The sequence below is a fragment of the Oryzias latipes genome, chromosome 7 (assembly GCF_002234675.1).
Source record: "Oryzias latipes chromosome 7, ASM223467v1".
Lineage (NCBI taxonomy): Eukaryota > Metazoa > Chordata > Actinopteri > Beloniformes > Adrianichthyidae > Oryzias > Oryzias latipes.
The window spans coordinates 30,202,409-30,224,597 of NC_019865.2; the positions used below are offsets into that span (position 1 = coordinate 30,202,409).

The window sequence follows — 22,189 nt, forward strand, 5'->3', positions numbered from 1 at the left end:
AATGTTCTAAGAATGTTCCCTTTGGATTCTTTGGATGTAGAAAAACAACAGTGAGCTGAAATTTAGGAAACTAAAATGTGAATGTATTTGACATTCATTCTAGTTTACTTGTTTGTTTGAACACATATTTCATTTAGACTTGATGATCTTGAAGAAATCCAAGAATCTGGAAAACTTCACTGTTCAGTAGCAGGAATTTCTCTCTGAGTCACACTGGTAGATGTTCTGGATAAATAAATCTTGGATCCACTTTAGGATTAGAGAATTGGATAATTCAAAATGAACCAAAATCGACTATGAATCTTAACGACAACCACAAACATTGATATGAATCGACTAGTTAAGACGGATCATTACACCCCTACTGAGAACAGAGGGTCTGTTCAGGAAGCCCAGCCAAATTAAACATATAAAAAGTCAGAAAATAGTCTTAAGCGTGCCAAAAGGTGTTTTCTGTTACCTCACACTATCAGCATGAAGCTGGAGGCTTCATGCTGATAGTGACACCTGACACCCAGGAGAGGGGGGATCGGTAGAGAACAAGAAGTCACAGGCTATACTTCCTCAGCAGTTCTACCTGATGACAGATCAGGAGTCAGCCTCAAAGGAAACACTGCTGTCAAACCTAAGAGGAAGTCATCACCCACAACTTCCTGTTTTAAAATAAAAGTCTTTAAGCTGTCAGACATGAACAGTGGAGGCCCATGATGGCTTCTGGACCTCTGTGCCACTATTGTTTCATGGGTTTGTTCATCTGTGATGAGGGTAGCAGGGGGCACCAGGCTTTACTGATTCCTGAAGGTGTTTTAGGAAAAATGGTCCAGTGTGTGTGTGTGGGGGGGGGGGCAAAAGTGTTCAGGAACAGCATGCATGACAAGTATCGGTATTCAATTAACCCTTGTGCTATCCTAGGCACTTTACCATTGGGAGTTGGGTCATCTAGACCCACTAGACAGTGCTCTGAACCTTTTTTCTTCAATGATTTGTGATCTTCACTGGTGTCCATGGATTACATGAAATATTTCCACCTTTATCCACCTTTGTCATGGTTGGAAGAACACGTCAATGTAAGGGTGGGGTCATCTAAGATAGCACAAGGGTGAAATATTTGCGTGTTTGAACAAAGAGAAAAAATAAAAACTCCTTGCAGAAATGTAAAAACTATAATATTTTCAGATAAAAAGTAAAGAGATCCTTGATGTTTGAATCAGAAAAAGGTCAAAAAGACTAAAACATTTTTAAAGACCTACTCAAATCAGAATGGTGATCTTGGTGTTTTTAACATGTTCTCATAGCATTTGTCCTATGATGGAGGGCATATGTAAAGAAAATAAAGCTTAAAATTGTATTTCTGGGTATTTCTTCATTCACCTGCCACCTGACATCACCTGGCAGGGGATGTCTCCTTTTTCTTTTAGGGATTTCTCCTGTCTTATCTGCTTTGACTAGCACGTTTTTAATGGAATCCAGGAAAGGAGGATAAGGGGGTGGGGCTTGATGTTTGGACACACGCACTGTCTGTGACGCATGCTGCTGTCCATACTTGAATGTCATGAAGACAAGTGTCTGTGGTGTCTATCAGTTTCATCCGAAAATTAAACTTCTGCCTGCCTGCCTTCCTGCCCGTCTGCCTGTCTGTCCATTTCTTATGCAGAAATAAACTCACATTAGCAATATTTACATTTATTAAAATAAATGAAGTTATAGTAAAATCTACAAATGAAGATGCGGCTGACATTAGCTTGAAATTCTAGTTCATTCAATGCTTTTAATTTGTTAGCGGCGGCCGGATGCGGATCTCATTTTGATGTACAGAAACCAATGAGTTATATTGCTAGAGGAGACATCACGTGATTCCTCATGGGAGGAGAGCATCGGCAACTTGGTGAGGTCAAGTCACTGCTGCAGTGCATGCACGTGAACACATATTTTGCAAAATGCCACTTCATTGTGCGGGTTTCAACTGTCAAAATCGGATAAATGAGTGAAGGAGGAAGGCATAACATTTCACAGGTAAGGACTATATTTTTTTCCTTTTAATGCTGCAGGGGCTTCATTACTAGAACACATGTTGACATGCATGATGCTGCAGGGCTATTGTCAACATGCTGCATGATGTACGTGTAATTTGCTGTCGACATAAATGTAAACTTTATTTTTTTAAACCTACACACAGTAAACTAGGACTAGGCTATTATAGTAATATAGATTTATACATTTCTGACTCAGTGACTGAACTTTTCTTGCAGGTTTTCAATGGATTCAGACTTCATGAAAAAATGGGCCTTAGCAATAAAAAGAGCTAACCCAGATGGATCACTGTGGTACCAACTACTAATACAGTCTGGATAAGTTCAAAAAATTTGTGGAAACACATTTTGATGAGAGGCCAGACTGTTCGCTTGAAACCCGACACCATACCATCTGTGTTACACAAGTTCATCACTCACATAAATCAGTAAATCTATTGTTTTTCTTTGTTTTTTTTTTTTAGGGTAAATCTATTGTTGACTTATTACATTATTATTGATTTATTATTATTATTATTTATTGACTTACTATTGATTTATTATTATTATTATTATTATTATTATTATTATTGCCTTATTGTTGGGCTTTTCCAAATAATTTAAATTACATGTCAAAGAGGTCTAAAACTTCTACATGTTTAGAAATTATTTTTAAAAATTCTTTGTAATATGTTTTTATCTGTAAGAAGTCCTGCAACTATGCATTCTTCATTAAAGTTTGAGCTGTTTCTCTTATTTAACAACAAATGATATATATATATATATATATATATATATATATATATATATATATATATATGTGTGTGTGTGTGTGTATAAATATATGTAAATTGTATAAAAGCTACTTAGATGCCACCAAAGGCTAAAGTAATCATTGTCATGTGGGCACCGTCGACCTCACCAAGATGGCGTCACGCTCCGCCACAGTCGGCCAGGCTTCCGGTCTCTGACGGTGCCCATATGACAATGATTACTATAGCTTTTGGTGGCATCTAAGTAGCTTTTATGTAATATACATTTATATATATTTATACATATATATAAATACATAATATATTATACATAATATATGTATGTATACATCATTTGTTACTGTTAAATAAGAGAAACAGTCAACCTTAAAACCTCAAACTTTAATGAAAAATGCACAGTTGCAGAACTTCTTGAAGTAAAGAAATTATTACAAATAATTTCTAAAAATAATTTTAGGCATTTAGAAGTTTTAGACCTCTTTGACATGTAATTTAAATTATTTAGAAAGGCCCAACAATAATTCGATAAGAACAACAATAATAATAATAATAGATCATAATAAATCAATAGTGAGTCAATAAAAATAATACATAATAGCAATAAGTAAATAATAAGTCAATTAATAATAATAATAAATCAATAATAAGCAAATAACTAATAATGATAATAATAATAAATCAATAATAAGTCAATAAATAATAATAATAAATAAAATAAATAAATAGTACATCAACAAAAAGTCCAAAAGTTAACAATAGATTTACCCTAAAAGAAAAGAAAAACCAAAGACAAAAAATAGATTTACTGATTTATGTGAGTGATGAACTTGTGTAACACAGATGGTATGGTGTCTGGTTTCAAGCAAACAGTCTGGCCTCTCATCAAAATGTGTTTCCACAAAATGTTTTGAACATATCCAGACTGTATTGTTAGTTGGTACCACAGTGATCCATCTGGGTTAGCTCTTTTGATAGCTATTAAGGTCCACTTTCCCTTAAGTCTGAATTCATTGGAAACCTGCAAGAAAAGTTCAGTCACTGAGTCAGAAATGTATAAATCTATGTTACTATAATAGAATACTCCTAGTATACTGTATACAGGTTTAACACAATAAAGTTTAAATTTATGTCAACAGAAAATTATACGTACATTATGCAGCATGTTGATAACAGCCCTGCAGCATCATGCATGTCAACATGTGTACTATTAATGAAGCCCCTGCAGCATTAAAAGGAAAAAATTATAGTCCTTACCTGTGAAATGTTATGCCTTCCTCCTTCACTCATTTCTCCGATTTTGTCAGTTGAAACCCGCACAATGAACTGGTATGTTGCAAAAACTGTGTTCACATGCTTGCACTGCAGCAGTGACTTGACCTCACCAAGATGGCGATGCTCTCCTCCCATGAGGAATCACGTGATGTCTCCTCTAGCGATAAAAGTCATTGGATATAACTCATTGACAGACAAAAGCCCTGCGACCGGAAGTTCACTGAATCAGAACTTCTGAACTGAAGGGAAACTTGGGTGTGTTCCGGGCGGCACCGGCACCGATGCAACCCACGTGGCTGTGGTTCTGGCGTAACTTTTTTACCCACCATCCCCAAGAACCGAGCTCAGTGGAATAAAACATGTCGGGAGGGTCACTGCGGGGGGAGTTCCTCCACAAACTGCCCTCCTCTGTATTATGGGAGTTCTGCCGGCTCATGGACGGGCTGTCGGACCTCGACTGGACCCGCTTTGGTGAGTCAGAACCAGAATTTAAACTTTGTGCTTATTTGTTAACAGTTAAGGGCGCCACAGGTGGGCTTCACGTAACACGCGTACTGCTGTTGTCACGTGACTGACTTGGGACGTCGTCAGGTGTTCCTCACGTAATGTTTCTTCAAAACGGTGAATGTACAGCAGGATTCCGTGTTTACATTGATGTCTAAAAAAACGAGACGCCCTCGCAGTTGTTTGTTGTTGTTTCTGGTCGTCGCGCTCATTTCAGGAAGTCAGACACGTGACACGCAGCAGGCGCGTGCGACCCAGTCCTAAAAAAAACCAACGCCAACAGTATCACCATCATTCCCTGTTCGCCCCCAGACCAAACCTCTGTCTCTGGAACATCAATGTACCTTCAAAAGGTTTTTTGGAGTAACATTACTACAATCTGGAAGCTGCTGGGGGGGGATACACAAACACACCCTATACCTGAAGGAATGAAATACCACACAAAAACTGAAACTGTTAATGAGAATTAAATGTAGCCTGTGGAGGTGGAATCATACTGAAAAATAAAGTGGAAAACCTCTACAGGCTGATCCAACTTCAATTTGAAACAAGTCAAAATGCGTCTCAGTAGTGGGTGTGACCTCCACTTATCCGTATGAATCGGAGGATGGTCTCCCAGGGGATCTTCTCCCACATCTGGACCAAATCTTCCACCAACTCCTGGGCCGGCTGTGGAGCAACCTGGCGTTGGTGGATGGACGGAGACGTGATGTTCCAGTTGGATTCAGGTCTGGGGAACGGGCGAGCCAGTCCATTTCTTCAGCACCTCCGTCTAGCACAAGGGGGCTCATTAGGACGATCCATCACGAAGGATGTCATGGTAGATTGAGGGCCATCAAAAAAATTATATGTTGTGAAATATGTATTTTTTAGTAATTATTCGTAATTATCCGCATCGTAAACTTGATTGACAAGCAGAACATCCAATCGAACCTCCTCTTCACTGCACACAACTGTTTAAACACACTGAGCGCCAGACGCAAGGAGAAAGTGGGCGTGTGTGTTAGCCTGGTGACAGCTCAGACTCTTCCTGGAAGGGGCTGTTCTTCACTTTGTAACATCGCAAGGAGAGAATTGTTTTTGTGGATTGTCAGGGGCTGGTGCTCAGAGAGCAGGTTTTGAGAGGAATACAGTAAACCCTTGTTATTCGCGTGGGTTACGTTCCAAAAAGAACCCGTGATAGGCAAAATCCGTGAAGTAGAAACCTTTATATTTTTTTTACAATTATTATACAATTAAATACTCTATTATACATTGAAAAGAAAGAACAAACCATTTTACAGGCTCAAGCATTTGTGTCACAAATAAAAGTACTTTAGAAACGTGAAACCGTGAAAAGTAAACCGCATACCGCATTAGCGAGGGATCACTGTACTCATAAATGCATGAATTGATCAAAATACCACTTTTTTTTCGTGAGGAACAAACATTATAATAAACTAAAAAGCTCAAAAAATTATATAGCATGATATAGGCCCGTTAATGACACCCAAACGACAGAAGAAAGAAGCTAAAAGTCGACAAAAATACACAGAATTAACAACCTGTTTAATGCATTACATGAGGCAATCCACAAAAAGTGTATTCAAGACGAACAGCAATTGTTTTGAGCTGATCCCTGTGTTGTTTTGGGGTCTGCTATAAATCTATTATCTGCACAGAAATATATACTCCATATATATATATGCGACTCCACCTTGGGGCCGTCCAGCATCAGAAACAGAACCCCTCTGGGAAAACACTAGAACTCTTTCATCAACTCTGCAATCACTGCTTTCAGTTTCTCACAGTAGACTGGACTGAGTTTTTTGTTATCTCCCTGTTTTTACATGCTTTACATTATTTAGGGAGTTTTTTGTTACTGCAGGAACTATCCTGTTTTATTGTGTTGAGACGAAAAAAGATCAGTTTTTTGTGCCAACCCGTTGGAGGGCGTCATTACTACTGTACACCACATCAGAGGAGGGACAAGGCAGGCAGACGCCACTCTACAGTGGAAACGATGTCGCCACAATGATGTAAACAAACCTCTAAAACTCTAAATTGAGACTGTAAACTTAGGACTGATAGTGAGAAATGAGAAAACCAACATTTAAAATACAAACAGCAGCGATTACAAATTCTTTTTTTTACAGTTTTAGGTTGATAGTTTTTTCAGTGTTTCTTCACTTTTGAAATAATTTTTTTTTTCAAATATACAATGCATTTTTCAAAATTTCAATATTTATTTATTTATTTTAACTTTTTATTTTACGTTTTGCACTTTTAAAATACAACCAAGTAACAATAAGAAACCACAATCAAGTAAAGTAAAAAATAAAAGATAAAAATAACTAATAATAATAAAATGCACAAAAACAAAATACCAAAGGTTGAACAAGTGGGGTCCAACAAAACATAGTTTTGAGTTTTAAGTTCTGAGCGGGATGAATATTGCTTCCATTTCCTCCATTGGAGTTGACATTTTTCAGCTTTCAACCGTAAGTGAAATGTCCTTTTTTCCATAGAACAGATCTCTTCCATAATGTCTGTCCATTGATCCAGTCTTAGTGGTTCACTTTTCAGCCAATTTCTTGTTATGGTTTTTTTGCAGGCCATGATCATGACTTTAAACAGGCACTTGTCCTCTGTTTGAATCACTTTTATTGGTAACTGTCCTAGATATAGTATCCCTAGGTCACCCTAGTATGTCCTGCAGGGTTTTGATGATGCTTTGCCACAAGGGAACAACTTTACTGCATGTCCAAAAGATGTGAGTGATTGACGCTCGCGCCTCCACAGAGCTTCCAGCATTGTTGTGGAGTCCTTAGCTGTTTGCTCTTTAAGTGAGGACTGATAAAGAACCTCGTTATATTTTTCCACCCGAATTCTCTCCATTGTCTTGAACTTGTTGAGGTATGTTGTAAAAGGCAGATTGAATACCAGTCGTCCTCTGACAAGTTGACCTGCAATTCTGACACCCACTTCTGTTTTAAACACAAGAAATCAAAACCATTACAATCCAACAGACATTTAAACAGTTTGGAAACCATCTTTGAGGTGAGTTTCTTATAAGCCCCTGTTACCATTTCTATCACTTCATTGCCTTCCTGTGAGATTGACTTTTTATCTCTTCATTATAAAAGTTTCTAAATTAAAAATACCTAAATAAGGCTATGGTGTCACTTCAGCGCCTAAATTGCTGCGCATTCAAACCGTAAAACTGCGAATCAAAATGCAATAATTGAGAACCAAAACCCACAATTTGCACCTAAAAGATGTAACCCAAAGCACAATAATATTTCTCAGCTTCTTGAAAAAAAAAATTTGATTAATCCTAGTGACAATTCACGGGCAATTATTCCCAGGTTTGACATGACCGATCCTGACACTGCCGTAAAAACTCGACTTTGTTTAATCTGTAAAAGTCATGAAATGAGCCGGAAACCCCGCTAGCATTGAGCTAGCTAGCATGGCTAGCACAGGAGAACATTGTTTACAATGAATGGCGATAGTTTTCATGCAACATTTTCCTTTCTAACATCTTTTTTCACTAGCAGCTACTGGTGGAGCTCCTCATCTGACTGTGCTGGCATCCTCCGGTTACATGAAGTACTCGTTTGATCGTTTAATATAGTAAAAGATTTGAAAAACATGAAAAACTCACCTTCTGAACTGGTATGTTGATGTAAGACTCTGACTTATTCGGTAGCCAATGAGCTTCTGGATGTTGGATATGTCCCGCCTCCCCTCTCCTTGACTGACGTGTCGCTGATTTTACGTGTCGACAGGTTTTAGAATCAAAACCGCAAAAAATAAAAGCTTGACTCAAAAAGACAGTTTCAGAATAAAAGCGCAACTCAAAACGACTATTTCAGAATGGTGAGAAAACAAATCAGCAGCTGAGAAATATTATTGTGCTATGGGTTATATCTTTTGGTTGCAAATTGTGGGTTTTGGTTCTCAATTTATGCATTTTGATTTGCGGATTTGGGGTTTTGATTAGCGGTTTTACAATTTTGATGTGCAAAACATTAGGCGCGGAATTGACACCATATACAGTCAGGACCATAAATATTTGGACAGAGACACATTCTTTCTAATTTAGTTTCTGTACATTACCACAGTGAATTTGAAATAAAACCACTCAGATGCCATTGAAGTGCAGACTTTCAGCTTTTATTCTATGGGTTGAACAAAAAGATTGCAGAAAAATGTGAAAAACTAAAACATTTTTTAAACACAATCCCTACATTTCATGGGCTCCTAAGTAATTGGACAATTGACTTCCATGCTATTGCATGGGCAGGTGTGGGCAATTCCCTTGTTATGTCATTATGAGTGAAGCAGATAAAAGGCCTGGAGTTGATTAGAGGACTCGTGCTTGCATTTGGAAGATTTTGCTGTGAACAGACAACATGCGGTCAAAGGAGCTCTCCATGCAGGTGAAAGGAGCCATCATTAAGCTGAGAAAACAGAAACAAAACCATGCCAGAAATTGCTACAGTATTAGGAGTGGCTAAATCAACAGTGTGGTCCATCCTGAGAAAGAAAGAAAGAACTGGTGAACTCAGCAACGCAAAAAGACCTGGACGTCCACGGAAGACAACAGTGGTGGATGATGACAGAATCATTTCCATGGTGAAGAGGAACCCGTTCACAACAGCCAACCAAGTGAAGGGGGGTACGGTGAAACATCCGTGCCCATTTTTTACTGGTCCGCCCCACAAATTTAACTTCCACTTTAGACACACACACTGCATGTTAGCAGCACACACAGCAATTACACACCACACACAGAGGGACCCCGGGGTGGGGGGGGGGGGCTCTGCTGCTTGGCAGCAGTGGGGCCTGCCACACTGGAGACCTCCTATTTTGCTTGCAGCACACACACAGTTCACCCACACCACCATACATGGGTGGGATTGGGGAGGGGCGGCCGGTCTTCACCCGCATGGTCCTCTCTGTGCGGCCTGGCATGTGGGGACACTGCTAGCCGAGGCGGTGGCAGGGCATGCGGTGCTAGGGGGTCGGTGGGCTGTAGGGGGTTACTGAGTGAGAGGGGTTGTAGTGTAGTGTAGTGTGGGGGGGTAGGGGTGGAGCTGTGGTTGCGTCCTGATCTTTTGGGGTTCCTTGGGTCGGGTGCCGGGGCTGGCCTGTGGTGACAAGTCTCCGGCTGGGTGGTGGGCAGCTCCTGGGCCCTCTGGGCCCTGGCTCGTCCTTGGCCCGTGTCTCGGTGTCCGGCACCTGGTGGCCCCCATAGGCCCCCGAGCGCGCCTGTCCCGTGGCCTTGGGGTCCTGAAGCTGGGCTCGCCTATGCCTCCCGGTGCCGGAGAGACCCCTGAAAGGGGGGCTTCCTCAGCACTGGGCTGGCTGGGTGCCCCCCCCCCCCCGCTCGGGCTGCGTGGATCCAGTCATTGGGGGTGCTCCTGGTCCAGGGGTCTTCACTTCCTTGTTCCGATTCTGCTCATAAAGTCTCTCAGTTCCAACAAAAATAACAGCTAAATCATATATTTAACAGTGTAGCTTTCCACAGAATCTGGTATCAGACTGTGGAACAAGTGAACAAAACAATGAAGCTCAGAGAAGAGATTCTGTCTGGCATTGGTGTCAGTTTTTGTCCTTCATCTCCCATGATGCATTGGGTGATAGCATCTCTGCAATGACGCTACTCTATTAACTGTCATAAAACACAACAAATGCACACATTAGTCTGTTTTGACAGTTTTCAAATCTTCTAGATGAAATCAGAGGTAAACAGTTTGGTTCTTCTTCCTGATTTGTGTTTATCATTAACAGCCAGAGATCCTAGTGTTTGGTCCACGTCATGTTTCTAACTGAAACAGTTTTCTAATAATATCTGTAAGGAAGTAGAAATTCAGCTTCATTTTTGAAAAATCTGAAGAGTTAAGCTTGAATATAAGTAATAACAAAATAAAAGAAACTAAGGGCTAAGTGGCCAACAGACATATTTAAACTAAACTGAAACAATGTATTTACCCAAAAAGAAATAAAACATTTTGGTAAAGTTACATTTGTGACTAAGACAAAAGAAAAACTCATAAAACTTCGTGTTCACGTTTTGTGTAGATACAGTTGAACTTAAACATGCAAACAATTTTGGTCTTTTTTTTGATCACGCATGTTGTGATCATATAACATTTAAAAGAAAATCACTGTTTAGAAGGAGCATATTATTGTTCTTATTTGGTTTTTGTGAGGCTGCATAAAATTGCTTCTTAATAAACTGGAAGGAAAAACAACTACCTGGACAAATTTTCAACTAGTTGAAAATTATTATTGACAACTTTCACAACTTTATTACCAGATATAGGAAAAACAGCTGCAACTTCCAGTTATTTTCTGCCTCGATTATTACACAAAATGCACGTGAGATCTTAGAGGGGCTGTACATCAATGCAGGCTATGAGTTTCTCCTTTTTTACAGGAGTTTTGTCAAGGAAAAAGTGTACCTTGGCTTGTAAAAATGTTACATCACCAACACTAAGGTTCCGTTCTGTACCGGTTCTGGTTCTGTCTCCAGCCTCCGCGGTCCTCAAAGACCAGAACGACGTGCGCCTGTGTGAGCGGACGTTGAGGCGCACAGACCAGGTGATGAACAAGTGGGGGAACCGGAACGGCCGCGTGGGCGAGCTGATCGACCTGCTGGACGCCCTGCAGCTCTTCAAGCAGAGGGATTTCATCCTGAGCCGTGAGTGACCTTTGACCCTGCAGCAGCCTCCTGCGTCGTACGTCCGTCTGAAATGGTCTTTTGCAGGTATGACAGAAGTGAACCCTCCGCCCCCACTTCCTCCTCCCCCTCCCCTCTATCAGCCTGGCGCTCTGCCCCCAGGTACATGCTCCCTTTTGGTCTGATCAGCTCCTCTGACTGAACTGTGAGGATGACCTCTTTTCTTCAACAGCAGCTGACCTTTCACCAGCACCTCTGCCTGGGCCGGCCCCGCCCCCCTGCGACCTGCTATCAGAGGTTCAGCCTCAGGTACAGACTAAGCAGTTGAGACCCCCTCAACCCCCCGGGAGGGTATATATTCTCAAATGTTGTTCCTCTGATAATCCTGAACAGAAAGTACAGCGCCGTGATGTCATCCCACCACCCCCCTCCCTGGCGTCTTGCAGCACCAGTGCAGTCATGTGTTGGCCTTATGAGGAGGTGCATGCTGGGACACGGGGGTTTTCCTCTGCCCTGCAGGTGGGCGAAGGGGGTTTTGGTGTCGTGTACCGGGCCTGCTTGAAGAATGTGGATTGTGCCGTCAAGAGACTGCGTCAGGTCAGCCATCTGCTAAATCCTGGTCCAGTGCGGTCCAGTTCTGTTAGCTGCTTCTTTTGGTTGGCTCTGGCTGGGGTTTGTGCACCTTAGCTCAGTCCGGTTCCGACCTGCCTGGTTGGTCTGCCACAGCCTCAGAACCGCTGTCAGAACTGGCGCAGTAAAATCCAGACCGCTGGTCTCCCCTGATTGGCCGTGTGTTTGCTGGCAGGACGGCGGGATGGACTGGACCCAGCTGAGGAGGAGCTTCCAGACGGAGGTGGAGAAGCTGTCAAAGTGAGCTGAGCAAACATGGGGGGGTGCTACATACATGCAGTGTGCGTGTATGTGTGTGGACACTGAGGGATGCAATGGTTCACTCTCCCCATTATTTGGTTCAAACCTCGATTTTTTTTTTTTGGGTCACTGTTTTGTTTTGGTTGTTTGATTTGTGTTTTACAAAACGACAAACAACAAAATGGAAAAATCCTGTTTGATAATTTGCTAGTAAGTGAGTATCAATGAGGGAAAGGTTTTCAGGTGGCTTCTGCTAAGCCTGGTGTCAGGAAATAAAACGATAAAGAATAAATCCTCCCTAAATTCAGCCCAACACGTTTCAGCGTAAACATGCTGGTGTGCAGAAGGGATGCAGCCATTAAATCCCCATGATTTGGTTCAGGGGTCTAAAGTTCAGTTTGATTTTTGAGACAGTTGTGGCATCTAGGGGTGTTAGAAAAAAATATTTTCTGCGATGTATCATGATAGTTCATTTGGTGATACTTGTATTGATTCAAAATGCTGCCAAATGATATTTATGTAATTATTTCTAAGCGTCCTTCAGCGTCTGACTCTTGTTGTCCACTTCACCCTCTGACTGCTAGTTGGCAGCAGAGAACACGGAGCCTCTTTGAGCAGCTCTACTCTGCACAAAACAACAAGATCTCAGTGAGAAACAGCTTGTTCTGTTGTTATGAGATATGAACTACTTAGTTTTTACTTGGGATGGGAACCGAACCGAAACTCTGTGCCATGTTGCTGCCAGTAACATAAAATCACGAATTGCGGTGCTTTGTAGCGGCTCAGACGCCTTGCAGCTTCATGCGTGAAGTACTGCAGATGCACAGCGGCTAATGCACTTAGCATTGGCTAAAATGCTGTCGGCAAAGTGGGTCAAAGTTCTGCAGAACCTCAGAGCAATAGATTCTAGTTTAGTGCCAGATGGATCAGAGTGAGTGAGTACAACGCTCTGGAAAAAAGGCCGACGTCATGGCGATGAACATTACTGTTCCATGTGTGAGAAAGCGGAGCCGCAGCTTCAAAGCAGACTGATATGTAAACAAAGCATCTTTGCCACATTAAAGCTCCTGTTTCACGCTCCGTTTGAAAGGACTGCAGAAGCTCCAGTTAGCAATATTGAAAATTAACAGCACTTTATTTCCTCGACCATACTTTAGAACCTTATTGCTTAAGGCAGTGTTTTTCAACCAGTGTGCCGTGGGAAATTGCCCTCATCAACTGATCTAAAAACATTTCCCATCTCCAGGATATCAGCTCTGTCTTCATCCAAACAGGCCCTGATAAAACACTGAGTAGTTAGGAATATGAAAGATCATAAAATACTTTTTTCTTTGTGTTTATTTGATTCCATTAAAGACATTTTGATAAGAATGACGGTACTGCGATTTAGTTGCAGCTTAAGCTCTGTTTTAGGAAAAGTCCCGCCTCTTTAACTGTCTCCACCAATCATTCTTGGAGGCTTAATCACACATCATCAGTCTGACCAATCAGAAGTGGTTAAAGTCTTCACTTCCTTGTTCTGATTCTGCTCATAAAGTCTCTCAGTTCCAACAAAAATAGCAGCTAAAGCTCGTCTTTAGTTATGTAGCTTTCCACAGAATCCGGTATCAGACCGTGGAACAAGTGAACAAAACAATGAAACTCAGAGAAAAAGAGTCTGTCTCCCACTACATCTCCCATGATGCATTGGGTCAAAGTGACAGCGTCTCAGAGCACAATGAGTCTCTCCTCTTAACATCTTGAAACCACAACTAACACACATCAAACAGTTTTTAAATCTTCTAACTTAACTTTGATTACATCTTTTAGAAAAAACAGCTGCAGCTTCCAGCTTTTTCTGCCACAATTATCACAAAAATGCACGTGAGATCATGGAGGGACTGTACATCAATACAGACTATGAGTTTCTCCTTTTTTTTAAATTTTTGAATGCTGTAGTACCGCAGGATTTTTGTCAAGGTGTGCTGTGGCTCAAAAAAGGTTGAAAAACACCGGGTTAAGGCACATTCATTTTGGTCTTGTACTGAGATATATTTTGTTGTTTAAATCAGACAATGTTGACTCTTACCTTTCTATATTTTAAGTTACCAAAATAAAAGTACTACAAATTTGTTTTAGGGTAAAAGCAACTTATATATGAGACACAGTTACAGTGCTTAACATTGTGATCATTAAATAAACTGAATTTGACCATTTTATTACAAGGAAAGACGTATTGAAATTCAGGTAGAGTTTTTTCATAATTTAAAAAGAAAGAAAGTGTTTCGGTACAATATGGGGATACGTATGGTGTCACCAGACTCTTGCAAATACACACCCCTAGTGGCATCTCGAGTGTTCACACATGTGTGGATGTGCCCAGGTTCAGACACCCAAACATTGTGGACCTGCTGGGCTTCAGTGAAGGAGGGGGCTCCATGTGTCTGATCTACAGCTTCATGGAAAACAGATCCCTGGAGGACCAGCTGCACAGTGTAAGCCCCTCCCTCACCGGTTTATCTTCGGGTCCTGGTATCTGTCTGCATGTGTGTGTGTTTGTGTTTCAGGGGGGGGTGCTGACGTGGTCCCAGAGAGTCAGCATTGTGGAGGGAGCAGCTGCAGCTCTACAGTTTCTGCACTGCCCCCCTCCTGGTCAGGAGCCATTGATCCACGGAGATGTCAAAAGGTCAGAAGTCCCAGCAAACATCCCCCCCCCCAGCTCTGGCTCGTCCAAGAGGACTCAGCCTTTTCCCTGTCTCTGCAGCTCCAACATCCTGCTGGACCGCCACCTGGAGGCAAAGCTGTCAGACTTTGGTCTGGCCCGGTACGTTCCCCCGGGCCTGCCCAGCTGCTCTACAACCCAAACCGTGTCTGTGGGGAAGACGGCGACGGTGAGAGGAACACTGGCTTACCTGCCGGACGAGTACGTGAGGAAAGGGGAGCTGTGCACTGCTGTAGACGTCTACAGCTTTGGAGTGGTGAGACTTTAGGGGATGATGGGAAATGTTGTCTGTCTTCTTATTTGAGCAGAACCACAAAGGGATGTCCATGCTTTGAATGGACTCAGTAGAGGTGGGATTATATTAACTTCCTTCTTCCCACTCCTTTTCAAGCAATAAATCAAACTTTACTTATACTTTAGTTAATGATCACTGTATTTGATTAAGCAAATGTGATTTAAGTGACATTTGTTTTCTGTCTTTTTAATCTATGCATTTCATAATTTCTGTAATGAGTTTAATTATGTGTAAATTGTTTATTGCTTTGACTACGATGCTTGAAATAAATCAAATGAAATCAAATGCTGTGCTTCTGTGGAGGTTTGACAAAGATGAGACGGGGCTCCCAGAGAATTTTTGACATGTACTGGCTCTGTTCCAGGTACTGCTGGAGGTTCTGACTGGACGGCCGGCTCTGGAGAAGGACCAGAAGACTAGAGACAGATACCTGGTCAGAACACAAACCTGCTTATGTACAGTCAGGACCATAAATATTTGGATAGAGACACATTATAATTTAGTTTCTGTACATTACCACAGTGAATTTTAAATAAAACTCAGATGCCATTGAAGTGCAGACTTTCAGCTTTTATTCCATGGGTTGAACAAAAAGATTGCAGAAAAATGTGAAAAACTAAAACATTTTTTAAGTACAATCCCTTCATTTCATGGGCTCCTAAGTAATTGGACAATTGAAATAACTGAAAACAAAATGGTCATTACTAATATTTGGTTGAAAAGCCTTTGTTGGCAATGACAGCCTGAAGTCTTGAACTCCTGGACATCACCAGATGCTGGGTTTTCTCCTTCTGAATGCTCTGCCAGGCCTTTACTGCAGCAGCTTTCAGTTGCTGTTTGTTTGTGGGCCTTTCTGTCTGAAGTTTAGTCTTCAACAAGTGAAATGCTGCTCAGTTGGGTTCAGATCAGGTGACTGACTTGGCCATTCAAGAATATTCCACTTCTTTGATTTAATAAACTCCTGAGTTGCTTTGGCTGTATGTTTTGGGTCGTTGTCCATCTGGATTATGAAACGCTGCCCAATCAGTTTGGCTGCATTTTTATGGTAGACTTGGATATTGATCCGCCTACCTCCTGGAGAGTGTTGTTCACTTGGTTTGCTGTTGTGAACGGGTTCCTCTTCACCATGGAAATGATTCTCCCATTATCCACCACTGTTGTCTTCCGTGGACGTCCAGGTCTTTCTGCGTTGCTGAGTTCACCAGTTCTTTCTTTCTCAGGATGGACCACACTGTTGATTTTGCCACTCCTAATACTGTAGCAATTTCTGGCATGGTTTTGTTTCTGTTTTCTCAGCTTAATGATGGCTCCTTTCACCTGCATGGAGAGCTCCTTTGACCGCATGTTGTCTGTTCACAGCAAAATCTTCCAAATGCAAGCACGAGTCCTCTAATCAACTCCAGGCCTTTTATCTGCTTCACTCATAATGACATAACAAGGGAATTGCCCACACCTGCCCATGCAATAGCATAGAAGTCAACTGTCCAATTACTTAGGAGCCCATGAAATGAAGGGATTGTGTTTAAAAAATGCTTTAGTTTTTCACATTTTTATGCAATCTTTTTGTTCAACCCATGGAATAAAAGTTTAAAGTCTGCACTTCAATGGCATCTGAGTGGTTTTAGATAAAATTCACTGTGGTGATGTACAGAAACAAAGTTGGAAAGAATGTGTCTCTGTCCAAATATTTATGGTCCTGACAGTATTTTTTCACTTGTTCATTGTAATCTTTAACTGTCATCTTCATCTCAGAGGCAGAATCCGGATTCATTCCCCACCCCTCCGGCTTCTCCCTACCCCTACATTTAGCCCTCCAAGCAGAAAAAATAGTGTCCTCAAATCCAGATGTTACTATGACATCATCAACAGCCGCCGGTCATCTACGTTAGTGCGTAGCTGCCAGCGCTGGGAACAACATCAGTTTTATAACCTTAAATAGCGTCATGCTAAAACAAAAAGACATTCATGTAATTTACATGTAAACCTCTGTGCTTCAGAGCACCCCCCCCCCGGTGAAGAAATGTGTTTCACCATCACCCCACCAGTGGAGGGAGACCAGCCTGAGTCACAATGGCTCGGACACCACTACAGCTCCTAATGCCCCTACAGTTGGAGCCATAAGGAGGAGCCAGAAGGATAGGAAAGGAATTCAGATTCATCCTAAGAATCATCTTCTGGCCCTGCTGCCCCCCTAACCTTCTGACAACATTCAGACTGAAGATAGCTATAGCTTGCATCGCTGTAAGGCGCACTTAAAAAGCCTTAGTTTTTTTCAAAAAAACAACAATGCATCTAATAATCTGGAGCGCCTAACGTACAGATTCGTTCTGGTTGTGCTTGTTGATGTTGAAGTGGTTCTGAGGGGTACAGGATGCTCTGTCAAAATCTTTGGTTGGGTGTTATTGTCAATAATATTGTGAATATTCAAACATGTAGTTGTAAAGTTAGATATGCCAATTCTATCTAAGAGTTCTGGTGAATGGCCTATCCATCCTTGGGGAGGATCCCTCCTTCATGTGGACACCCCTGAGGTTTCTTCTTTTTTTTCTTACCGAGGTCTATTTTCATTTTTATTACATAATTGCCGGCATGAAACTCATTGAGATGAATATTGTTGTAAATATTGGACTATATAAATAAAATTGAATTGAATATGCTAACGCAGGCTAACGTGTAGCGGCTAACGTGTTGTTTGTGTCACTAACAAGGTTAGGATTTGGCATCGTCACAGTAACGTTTGTTTCAGTGGGATTGGTCTGTTTTAATGAGTTTCAAACAAGGTTGGGAGTTACAGGCTTTGTGAATACGCTAATCCAGCTAACGTAGCTAACATTCTAGTTTTCTTGATAAATCTCCTCGATCATGAGAAAAATGCCACATGAACATGTTCAAAACACCAGAAACCTCATTTTCATGGGAGTGGGTCTTTAAGCTCTTGTTCACTCCATTTTTGGGTGGCCCTGTCGACTGTCCCGGTTGTGAACCGGTGCTTTCTTTTAATGCCGGTATATATAAAGGGGCCTGAGTCTGTCTCTGGTTCTGAGTGCAGAAAGACCTGGTGGTGGAGGTGGAGGAAGGCCCAGCGGCGTGGCGGCGGCAGCTGGACAGACGTCTGGTGACAGGTCAGCACAGGACTAGAGGAGGCTGAACGGGTTTGTGTTCCTTTGTGACGCGGTGGGTGTGTCTGCAGGGGGGGCGGCTGAGCCTGTGGGCTTCCAGGAGGTGGTGGCTCTAGCATGCAGGTGTCTGAACCAGCAGAGGAAGAGGAGGCCCCCCATGACTGAGGTCAGGCTGCTCTAGATGGCTCCATCTCTGCTGCCTTTCTCTGCTCCTCACCTGAGCTCTTCTCCTCGCAGGGGTTTGACTGTCTAAAGAGGGTCCACAACATGGTGAGGAAGGCTGCCCCCTCCTCCTCCTCCTCCCAGCCTGATCCTCATCTCCGCCCCCCCTGCTCTCCAGATCATGTGGATGTTCTTACCTATCAGCTGTCCCAACTAGGTCCACTGGAGCACAGTTACCCCCCCTCCTCATCCTCCTCCTCATCCTCCTCTTCATCCTTTTCTCCTCACCCGCTGCACTCCTCCTCCCTGCCCCCCCTCTCCTCCATTGCTGGCCCATGTGAGACTGATGAAAGTCGGGGTTTTTCCCAGTACGACCTCCGTCCCCAATCCAGATGTGACTGCAGGTCCCAGTCGCCATCCAGCACAAACCCAGCCCCCCCCTCCAGCCAACCCCCTCCCCCCATCAAACACAAGCCCCCCTTCCAGATCAGCAGCACAGGTGACTGTCCAGGGCCCAGCACCCCCACGAGGTCCTCCTCAGGACCCGACAGTGGAGTGGTGCCAGCGGGCCTTGAGGGGTTTTCTCCTGTGGGCTCCCTGCATGCTCCTCCCCTCGGACCCTCAAATGGGTCAGCAGCAGGTGCTCAGATGTGGGAGGCAAAGTCTGAATGCTCCTCTGCTTCAGTCCTCATGAACTCCAGCAAGCGCCGCCTCCTGGAGAAAACCCAACAGTACATGGAGGGCCAGATCCGGACGCCTGAGCTGCTGTCGTCTCAAAACCTCTGTAAGTACCATCCAGCTCAAGTTTGTTGCCATGGAAACTTCCCATCCTGCATGTGTGGGTTCTGCCAGCTCAGTTCTGGTGGTACCACCCGCTGTTTCCTCCGTCCTGCAGGTTCTTTCAGACTTTTGCATTGGAGTTGTTTTGGGTTTTTCTCTAACGGACTCTGTCTCTGCTCTGTGTTGACTCAGATGAAGCATGTGGTTCTGCAGACCCTGGAGAACCAGAGGAGAGTGATGAGCTGGACTACCTTCAGCACAGCTGACCGCTTCCTGCTGTGGCTGTGGGCTTAAGGTCCACAGGCGGTGCCGAGCTGTGACTGGACTGTGAGGCGCTCTAGACCAATGGGACCTTCAGGAACCCGTGACAGAATCTTCTGACTCAGGCTTCAGAACCTCCAGATTTTTTTCTCCATCAGTTCTGCTGCATCTTGGAGCAGAACTGAAGTCGGCCTGTGGTCACATGACGAAGAACTGAACCAGGACATGGAACCCGCCTTGTACCATTTTTGGACCAATGCAGAACAGCTGGGGTTTGTTTCCAGAGAGAAGCATTCAGAAGCCTTTGGTTGTAATGGTCTTGGTGTCTCATCAAAACTTAACGATTGAGTTGCAGATGAAGCAGAACTGGACAGGTTGGTACTGGACTGAAGCTTCAGCTGCTCAGATTTTGGCTGTTTGTCTTCTGTCCATCCAGACTGGAAGAGATCTGGATGGACATTTTCCTGGACTTACCAAGACTGTGGAAGTGCTGACTGCTTCTCCCTCAGGCTCAGCTCCTTCAGGCGTCTGGTTCTGTGTCGGAAAGTAGAACTGGATCGGGACATGTAAAGGGTGAAAAAACAGGCGCCCCTCAAAGTCCAAACAGCATTCTTTCCTCCAGAGCACGAATTCTAAACAACTACACCCCTGCCTGAACCGTTCCAAAGGTACTTTCCATATTTGGATGTTTCAACTGATCCTGCGTTCACGCCGGACGCAATTCGTGCATCAAATTGACCCGCTGATCACATCATGAGTCCCAAGGCTGAGTCCCTGATTGATTTACTCAAAATTCTTTGCCAAAGTTTGGATATTTGAACTCTAGAAACATCACGACGTGATGAAATGGCTGAAATGCGTTGCTGGCAGACCGCCGTGCCGCTGATCACGTGTGTATATTGACAACTGGACGCCCCTAATGCACGAATCATGTTCAGGGAAAACAAAGGTTAAAGATGGAACAGCAAAGAGAAGAACCCCCCCATCATATGTTGTTAAGATCAAAAACAGAATAGGATTGGGATTTTTAACATTTTTCCCCGGAAGGTTTGTCCTTGACTCCCATTAACAAACACGGGGGGGGGGGGTGACCTTGAATCATGGAGCTCTGCATGGCAACCAGAAACAGGGAGTCCTATCACATTTGTTGTAATGTTAACAGTACAAAAGTGGATTAACCTCAATGACCAAAGAAAAAGATGTCCTTCAGCTTCTGAAAAATGTACATTTTAAAGCAAAAAGGAAGAAAGTGTTGATCAAAGTCTCTAAAGCAGCCAGCCTCTTTATTGTTTTTTTTTAATTTGTCAATTCAAATTTTAGAGTACGGGCACGATCCAGTGTGTTCATATTCTGGCTCCAGGTCAAAGGAAATGCAGAGGGTCGTGTCAGGACGGACATCCAACTACAAATCAAAGCCTCATGAATCGTGGGAATCACAGACGGATCTTTCACAACAGACCAGTTGTTGGTCGGGGTAGCAACAACCACCACCACTGCTGTTGATCTACAGGGTGTTTTCTAATCGTGCTGCAGCTGTGCCTTCTTGTTCCCCCTCCTTAGAGCTCAGCGCATATGTAAATAAGGGAAACCCACAAACTTAATAAAAGGGGAGGCGACAGGAGTATGCAGCAGAGCGGAGAGAGATTGTAACTGAATATTCTTCTCTGTTCGTTCTCATTAAAGGTACCTTTGTCTGTTTGTCTTTCTCCTTCCTTTTTGAATAGTTCAGATGTTGCAGGTTGTTTTAACCCAACATTAATTTGTGCCCCACAAAGCCTTGGCACATTTAAAAAAGGCTTAAAAACTTTCCTTTTTGAATAAAGCTTTTTAGTACTTCTGTTGTTGTTTTTGTCTTACTTTGTTCTTATTTTTAAACCATTGTTATTCATGCCTTCATTGTAGCGCTTTGAGATTTTACCAAAAATGTAAAGCGCATTCTAAATAAAATGTATTATTATTATTATTATTATTATATTATTATGAACTGTTGGTGGACGAAAAAGAGGAGGAAGAACACTTCAGCAGATAAAGAAGTGGAAGACTTAATGGTAGAAATGTTAATTGTAGACCCTTGAATCCAACTCTGGTACTCTGGGAACACAGTTGTGCGTTTACTCCATCCTACCCTGCCTTTGGTGACTGTCATTATCAGCCTTCTGCAGAGCCTGATGATGAACTGAATCAGGCGTACATAAGCAGGGCATCATGGGAAACATGCGGACCAGGGTTGGAAAACACTGATGATTCTGACAGGAAAACTAGAGATTTGTTTGACGTGATTGAAAGAAGAAAAGTGGATGTCCTGTGTGATCCAGACCAGAGAGCAGAGCTGATGAAGTGGAAGCAGCTTCAAGAGGTTTGACCATGAAATGGACAGAAGGAGGAACGGAGGAGGAGAGATCCCTGATAAGAATGTTCAGGAGGTGAAGAGAAGGTCAGAGAGGATGAGGAGTCTGAAGCTGGAAGTTGATTATGACCCCCCAGGTAGAGGAGGAAATATTCTGGAGGGAGGTGGGTGAGGAGATCCAGAGAGACGGGGGTGATTGGAACAAACCAACAGACGTGGGGGGAGGAAACGGAGGAGATGAGGAAGTGATGCAGAAAGTTGGTTTTCAGGAATCCAGAAGGAAAGGCAAGTTTATTTGTACAGCACAATTCGTACACATTCAAAATGCTTCACAAAACAGGAAAATGCATTAAAATCACAATATATAACAATCCAAAGATTAAAAATATACATAAATTAGAAAAATTACTTTTAAAGAAAGAAAAG

At 42.7% G+C, this 22,189-nt stretch overlaps 1 protein-coding gene across 3 annotated transcripts; it reads left to right on the forward strand.

Annotated features, from left to right (window-relative positions):
• Positions 1-4,230: 4,230 nt before the first annotated feature.
• On the forward strand, positions 4,231-21,253 carry LOC101166698 (interleukin-1 receptor-associated kinase 1). 3 transcript variants are annotated; one of them, XM_023957031.1, is made up of 14 exons: positions 4,232-4,525; positions 11,082-11,249; positions 11,316-11,390; positions 11,461-11,537; positions 11,622-11,825; positions 12,034-12,098; positions 14,461-14,572; positions 14,645-14,763; positions 14,842-15,055; positions 15,459-15,527; positions 18,144-18,216; positions 18,285-18,379; positions 18,451-19,159; positions 19,348-19,546. In XM_023957031.1, the coding sequence occupies exons 1-14, from the start codon at positions 4,414-4,416 to the stop codon at positions 19,419-19,421; spliced, it is 2,166 nt and encodes a 721-aa protein (XP_023812799.1). In that variant the 5' UTR covers positions 4,232-4,413; the 3' UTR covers positions 19,422-19,546. The 3 variants fall into 3 exon arrangements, with proteins under 3 accessions (XP_023812797.1, XP_023812798.1, XP_023812799.1); XM_023957029.1 differs by having other exon boundaries at positions 4,231-4,525; positions 14,461-14,763; positions 19,348-21,253; XM_023957030.1 differs by having other exon boundaries at positions 4,231-4,525; positions 11,464-11,537; positions 14,461-14,763.
• The last annotated feature ends 936 nt before the right edge of the window (positions 21,254-22,189 follow it).

What these genes read in the sequence shown, in the direction of transcription:
- LOC101166698 (XM_023957029.1), top strand. Translation starts at nt 4,414, where the DNA reads ATGTCGGGAGGGTCACTGCGGGGGGAGTTCCTCCACAAACTGCCCTCC. An exon ending in GCCTGGCGCTCTGCCCCCAG is followed by an intron (nt 11,391 to 11,460) that starts GTACATGCTCCC and finishes TTTCTTCAACAG; the next exon opens with CAGCTGACCTTTCACCAGCA. An exon ending in GGAGGCCCCCCATGACTGAG is followed by an intron (nt 18,380 to 18,450) that starts GTCAGGCTGCTC and finishes TTCTCCTCGCAG; the next exon opens with GGGTTTGACTGTCTAAAGAG.